Genomic DNA, 7,899 nt, shown 5'->3' with positions numbered 1-7,899 from the left:
ATCACCTGAATAAATTTTTCGAGGACATCACTTTAAGGGCTGTTTGTCCAAACTCAGATATTAGTTGTCCTTTCATTTCTTAGCTACCAGAGGACCAGTGATCTGCTGCAGGTTTGCCAAGATTGGCAGCTGGTTAATTCTCTTCTTTCCCTCTTTCTCAGGCCCTTGTTTCTTGGAGCAACACTTGTTTGCTTTGCCTGGGAAGCAAATTAAGAAAATTATCCTGCCAGGGGCTTATGATCCCAATCTTTACTCATATCATGAAGAAATAATTCTTGCATCTCAATGCCTTTTCTTGCCTAAATAAAAACTGTTCTGATAAATTTCTATTGATGTCACAAGTCAAAATTCAAGTTAGCTGAGCAAATAAAGAACATTTTTAGGTGGTATTCTCTTGCACAAGAACTTTACTCCTGACAAATTTAGATGAACATGGCAAATTCATTTTCAATGTAATCAATGTAATATATTTATAATATAATGTACACAGGTAAAAGGCTATTGACAAAGAGAATACGGTCTCCAAAAAGAATTGAGAAATCAAAATGGCTAGAGCCACCATGTTATAAGCTGGAAACATGATCAGAACCAACATCTGACCTAATGGTGTTAATCTCGAGATTAAATGCAAAGGACTCTGCTAGCTTAAGAGCATCATGAACTCTAAGTCGAGTACCCCGTTGCCCAACAACTGTGGCTGCAATCCTAGCTGCTAGTGTACCCATTCCTTTCAGGTCTGATATGCCCCGCAAAATGCCATACAAAATACCAGATGCATATGCATCCCCGGCACCACAGGTGTCGACTGGTACACATGGGAAAGGAGGAATATATACAGCTTCTCCTTTTACACCTATGTAGGAGCCTCTTGGCCCATCTGTAACAGATACTAGGGGAACAAAGTGACTAAGATACCTTGCAGCTGAAATTGCACTTTCCTCTGGGGCAAAATCACATAAAGCTCTTGCTTCATCACTGTTTGCAAACACAACATCTGCATAGTTCTCTACAATTTCCCTGAGCCACAAGGAGAGAAAAATGACACTTTTATTAGATACTGACCATGAAAGAGAAAATGTTCATAATCCCCAAGAAGACACTTGAGATGATCAAAAGACAAGCCAACCCCACTGTCCCCCTTCCCTCTTACAAAACTCTCTTTCTGTTTCGCAAGTGGGGGGTTGTGGAACAGTAGAGAAGTTACCATTGCTAGATTAAACCAGCTAAGTGTGGATTTAGCAAAGACTAGCGGCTGGAAATAGATCATAAGAGCACTATTATTGTTGGGTTAAGCAACAATATACTTTTTCTTTCTTTACACCAAGAAGATGAAAACAAAATGGGACCTTGACGAATTCTAAAATCTTTGTGTTGAATCATTACCATGAACAATTCGTAAACTCAAATAGAGGTATACAGTTAAACTTGTTCTTGAAAACATGGGTGTTCTTCCACTGAAAGACACAACCAACAAGGCACATGGTTAGATGGAAAATATCCAGATGTTTAAATAGCCATGAACTTAGGGCATTTGGACTTACAAACTAGAGTATTTTATTACTTTTAAGTATTTTAGTAAACAGTCTCACTTTTAATCTTCTGTTAGCTCCTGTTTATCTCAGGGAATTAATAAAACCCAACAGGATGTCATCATTCCCCTACATTCAGAATTAGACAAAATGTTCCATTTAAAAGTGAATCTTTTTTTAGTCAAAAGATGGTAAAACCATGAACACTAGGCTTGTTCCCCTTTACATCTGAACATGGCCATCTCATCTCCATGCATGCCTCATTTACCAAAAATGTGAGCATATTCATCTTGACTCAAAAGGAGTTCACAACAGCCACAAGTTCCACAAAAGTGACTACCAAATTTTACAACATGGCAAAGGAGGTGAATAATTCTGTGGCAGGCTTTTCTTTTTTTTTTTTTTAAAAAAAAAGAGCATTACTTTTGGTTAAGAAGATAGTTTTCCAACAAAGGACTTCAGAAAATAAAAACCTCTTTTGAAAGGGCTTCTCATGAAGGATGAAAACTGTTGCCTAATTAAAGCTTTATCATCATTATTTTGATGTCTCTTATTCAAAATTAAACAAAAATCAAGTACAAGTTCTATCCAACACACACAAAAACTTGATGTCGTGATTGTTTTTCCATCAACACTCTCTGAGCGTACTTCTATCACAATTCCTCATTAAGATTTTTTTTTTCCCTCTGGTAATGCAATTCCTAATTCCTCCAACATAAAAGTGTAAAATTCAAAAACAAATGAACTAAACAATCAACAGAATCATGTAGCTTACCAGAAATCATCATAATGTCTCTCAATGCAGGACACATCTGAAGCTGTGATTGCCACCAATGCACCACTTCTGCGTGCTGCTTCACATGCTCTTGTAATTGTTTTAATTGTATCAGGAAGTTCAAACAAATAACCTTCAACTACTAATATGTTTGTCTTGGAAACTATTGTAGCCAAGCATGGGTCGTAATTAACAGATGAAGATGTACCCTAAAAGAGGCTCATATTAGAGTCGCTTAATGTACCAAAAACAATTCTAAAGCAAATTAAGGGATAAATGTACTAAGGAGTAACCTTCTAATGTGACTAATTAAATACATAAAGATTATACATGAAGGATCAATTCCAAACTTTATGTTTGATAGCTCAAATGACATTTACATTTCCAATTTGAATCTGCATGTCCTTACCCTTAAATACTGTACACCTCCAATTTCTTATTTATTTCTCAAGGAAAGACTCAGATGCCAATACATACCCAATAATAATTTCATGTGTGTCCTGCTTAAAAATGACAATCGGTAGCATGCAACACAAGTTCATAAATGTTGTAAACTGAAGAGAGTAAAAAGTGAATAAAATGAAAAATCTACTCTTAAAATAAAGCCAAAAAATGTGCACGATCTTAAACCTGCCTTTTGGTTCCAGTTAATTCCATAAATATTTTCCACAATTCAACAAAGAAAAATAAGTTCACTACATAGTCAACCTTCAAGCAGCATAAGTCTTATGTTGAATGAAGTAAAAATATAATTATTGGACATGAATGGATAGAACTAGCAAGCAGAAACCACAGTTTTAGAAAGCACAAGTCATATTTTTCATATTTGCATCAAAAGAAAGAAGAGAAAAACTTATAACTTTAAAGATTAACCAAGTTCTTTTTGGGAAAATAAAAAACCTATAGATCTCCAAAAATGAAACAGTAAAAGGACTTGTCACCAATTCTGTCATTCAAAGCAGATATTACCTGATATGAAAGCATGGTTCGCTGAGCATCTGGAGTTGTAAGAACTATCACTGTTCCTGTTGTCCCATCTTTGACAGGTGCAGAGAGAAAATTCACATTTGCCCGACGTAATTTTGCTCTATAAAATGTATCAAAAGAAAATGCTTAAGTTCATCTGATCACAGTTAAATGCGATGATAAGATCAAATAATTCAAATTTTGATTATAGATTGGGATTGGTCAATTAAGATTATTTAATTTTGGACTTTGAGTTGCAAAATAGAAAACATAAAGAGTAGACACCACAAATTTTTATCATGAAGGAAGATTGATAAACTAATCAACAACAATCAACTTGTAAACCAGATGGAAGAGATGCAATATTGATAGGGGCAAAAGCAAAAAACCATCCAGCAGCCTGGTGATTCCTTGCCTTAGCTCTTAAGTTCTAGGATCAGACACTCAGGCAAGTAGCACCCTTCTAGAAAAGAAGAATTGTTGTTGCATGGGATGATATTAGGAAACAAGACAGGCAAACCCTGTTGTCCATCTATGGCCCAATGGGACTTCCAATAGGCTCAAAAATTTAAAGAAAAGAAGAAGAATATAGCACTATCAATTTTTCATTCTGAGGCTTATAATCTAATTCATAGGGAAAATTTTGAAGCCTGATCAGTGGTCAAATACTATATATATAGGCTTTGAATGAAGTTGTTTCAGACTGAACTCAATTCAATACCACAAGGATTAGCAAATTCCTTTCTATTGAATCAGAAACTTCATATCAACCTGAGCACTGATGGCTATTAGATGTATCTATTATGTGCCTTTAGTTGAGATGTTTCAAACTTAACTTAATCCAATGCCATAAGAATCCACAGGGTGTCAAGGACAGACCACCATCTTCCAATAAATCTAACTTCACCATAATGGATCCATAGCTATCATATGAGGTGAGTAGTTTACTTATACTCCTGGAAAAACTATAAGAAATGCACAAGCTTGCACTCTGCATCAATATATATATATATATATATATATATATGACCAATTTCTGAATCATGCAGAGTTTTTGTCACATATGGTACCACAGCAGCTCTTGACCCACTTAAATTGCTCAATGAGAATAACTATCATCCTCAAGGAAAATCAGCAATCATGCCGTAGTACTCATAAAGCAACCACCAATGTCTTGTTTCTTTTTGTTGATGACTTGGTTAAAAAAAAATAATAAAAATAAAAAAAACACTAAGAGAAAATGGCCAAAAGTCATCAATATGCAATTTTATTTCTATTATAGCAATAATATGCAATTGATATCATCAGCAACTAAAGAAGATAAATACTCCTAATATAAAAAGGGAGAACATCATAGATCTATTGTCCAACATTATTGAGCCAAAGTGCCAAACAAAGAATAATCTCGAAAGTTGAAAGCCAAAGTCTCATCCACTTGGTCTTTTATATAAACAAGGTGAGAGAATAAGTAACAACAATGAAATCAAAATACCACCTAACCTGTAAAAGCCACCTAATGGATCACTCCCTACACTGCCTGCCATGGCTACATTTAAGGCAGGGCCTGAAATGGGCTTGCAGCCAAGCCTTGCCAATGCCACTAGGCTGTTTGAAAGAGATCCTCCAGCAGCTGCCTTGTAGCTGCAACCATCCATAGCTCGCAAAACTCTACCCCTCTCTTCATGGTTCACAACTTTCCTTATTCCCTTCTCTAATCCCAATCTTTCCAAAAATTCATCATCCACCATGCCAGAAAAATCTACCTAAATATGTAATAACAGAGATGAAACATCAGTATTAATTGATTTTTCCATACCATAAACTTAAAGAAACACACACACACACACACACACACACACACACACAAAAAAAAGATATGCCATAAATGAAACTTAAAGCAACTATCAAATAGTCAACATTGTCAGAGTTCATAATTTTTTTTCCACATAACACAATTTCCAGTATATACAATGGCTGAAAGGTAACAACTACTTTAAACATATACGAACTTATTATGAAATCTGATAATATGAACACAAAAGAGTTCATCTCCAAAAATAAAAGCATGCTCATCAATTGCAGATGAATAATTAAGCAGATTACAAATAAATTATTTCACCAAAATAGCAGAGTATGAAAAATCCACCCATCAAAAACTGAGGATGTTTTAATTATTATAGTATCCAAAATCCACCCAACACAAACTGAGGACTTGTGTTTTCCATTTATCTCTTACATAGTGTGAGGTTCAATTCAATCACAAACTTGGAATTCATTTTAATTGAATTATTGCTATAATTCATTTGAAATGAATTCCACTGTTTGATATGACATGACTTAAAATACATAATAATACATAATTCAATTGAATTACATATAAATCATGCTTGATATAATTTCATAATTGAAATTCATTTGTCCTCATTTCCTAAAATACTCTCAAGAGTAAAAGTAAAAAAAATTATAATTTTCTACTCTATCAAAAAAATCTTATTCCTAAAAAATTTATAACAATTAACAAACATGTGAACCAATTAATAATATATTAATAAAAGTCACAAGTCTCATAATATAAGAGATTTATATAACAACATAAATAGTGTCATTACTAAGTGCATATTCTTATTAGATCACTTCTAATTTTTTTTAATTAATTAATGGTATTTGCTGGATGTAACAAATTCTTGTTGACCACATTGGTGGTCAAAGTTTCAAAGTTAAGATTGAGAAAAAATTGTTTGATATGGACATTTTAGTCCATAAAAATATTGTTATGAGTTATGTGGAATTTGTTTCAAGTACCATAATTGGTTTTAGTTATAACCAATTCTATATAATTGAATTCCTAAAATTGAAATCTAAATTTTATTCAAACCCATAGAATTCAATTGAATTCCACAAAATTTTGTGGAATTGAATTGAACCACACAAGCTCTTACGTTTTCATGACCATTAAAGAAATTCTAGATAATTGATTAAATACTTGAACCATGATATACCCCAAATAAACAATCAGAAAGGACGAAAGGAAGGAAGAGTGGTGTTAAGCAAACTTTCCTTGTATGTCAATTCGCCCATCATTTTCTTTTCCCAGCAAATAAACAGAAACAGAAAATCTGATATCCAAAACAACAAACCAGAAAATTTTAACATTTAAAAGAAGGTTGGAAAAGGAGAAATACCATAGCTTGACCAAGACCAAGAACATCCCATCTCTCAGGCAAAACAGCAGTAGGACTTAAAGCCTCAATATCTTCCTCTTCTTCTTCGCGACCACTCTCAAAATTTTCTTCCCCCACTTGCCCTTTTTCATTCTGTCCTCTCCAACTCCTACCGTCTAATTCTCCTTCTTCTCTACCGCCTTCAAAGCTAGAACAAGAACTTACCCTGAAATGCCCATCTAGCCTTTTGTCCATGGAACCAACTCGTCCACACCTTTCTCTTGGTCTGTAATGACAAGGAAGAATGGTTATTGTGGTGGTGTAGCCATATAGGGAAGAATGGGGATAAAGAGAGAAAATAGGAGGAAAGAAAGGAGAATGATAATGAGGGGAGAGAAGAGCGGCTGTGGTGGGAGGAAGAGAGAGAAGAGAGAAGGACATTGTCTAAGTATAGGTTGATGGATTCTTGGTACTTTATCGTGAGATTGTTGAGGATGGATCCATCCACAAAAAAGGGAGGCTCAGGCCTCAGCTTTCAAGCACAAAGATAACAGCTTTTTGTGCATAACGATGGAGCATAAAACCAATGCCTGCCTTTCTTTTACGTCACAAAACCCCCTACTTGGCTCCTTTTAGACCAGTTGTTTTTCGGGCCGGAGGGGCGGGGGCGGGGCCGGGCCGGATTTCGTTGGCCCATTCAAGGTTTATATATATATATATTCTTAAAAATTTTAGTTTCTTAAAATATCATATTTTTCACTTATAATAACATGAAAAAATTAAAATTACTCCCTTTAAAAAGATGTCAATATCTATATAAATAGATATAAATATATATAATGGTAAAGGACAAGCTAATATTTTTTTTAAGGAATTTTTGACTTTTTTTTTATTTTTTTATGGATTGATTGGATCAATTAACCTATTTATTTGAAATTTAAAAATAATATTTATTTATAATTAATTATGACTTTGAAAAAATATATCATTAAAAATTGAAACTTCATTGGATGTTACTAATTTTCTATTTTGTGATATTTAATATTTAAAATATACTTAATAAACTATTTAATTAAATTAATTTAATTAATAGTTTATCATATGATTAATTAATTAATTTATAAATATTACAACTCAACTCAACTAAACTTTTATCCTAAAAATTTGGGGTTGGCTATATGGATTCGCTTTCTCCACTCCAAACGATTTTGGGTTAAATTCTCAGAAATGTGTAATACTTATAGGTCATGTTGTACTAGTTAATTTAGGTCTACTCTTTTTTTTTTTTTCTTTCTATCCTCTAACCTAATGTGCTCTACTTGTCTAATTGGAGCCTCCGTATGTCTACGTTTTACATGACCAAATCACCTCAATCTCCCTTCTCTCAACTTATCCTTAATTAGTACCACTCATACCTTTTCTCTAATACTCTTATTACGAACTTTATCTAGTCTAGTATGGTCACTCA

At 33.7% G+C, this 7,899-nt stretch overlaps 1 protein-coding gene across 1 annotated transcript; it reads right to left on the bottom strand.

Moving 5' to 3' along the window:
* Window positions 1-440: 440 nt before the first annotated feature.
* LOC110647192 (uncharacterized) lies at window positions 441-7,020 on the bottom strand. The gene is made up of 5 exons (XM_021800906.2): window positions 6,453-7,020; window positions 4,771-5,033; window positions 3,274-3,391; window positions 2,305-2,513; window positions 441-1,017 (listed from the first exon to the last, which is right to left on the bottom strand). The coding sequence occupies exons 1-5, from the start codon at window positions 6,870-6,872 to the stop codon at window positions 564-566; spliced, it is 1,464 nt and encodes a 487-aa protein (XP_021656598.2). The 5' UTR covers window positions 6,873-7,020; the 3' UTR covers window positions 441-563.
* Between the last annotated feature and the right edge of the window lie 879 nt (window positions 7,021-7,899).

The sequence above is a fragment of the Hevea brasiliensis genome, chromosome 3, assembly GCF_030052815.1.
Source record: "Hevea brasiliensis isolate MT/VB/25A 57/8 chromosome 3, ASM3005281v1, whole genome shotgun sequence".
Lineage (NCBI taxonomy): Eukaryota > Viridiplantae > Streptophyta > Magnoliopsida > Malpighiales > Euphorbiaceae > Hevea > Hevea brasiliensis.
The sequence above is the reverse complement of the archived record's forward strand: the minus strand, read 5'-3'. Positions and strand labels throughout refer to the sequence as shown.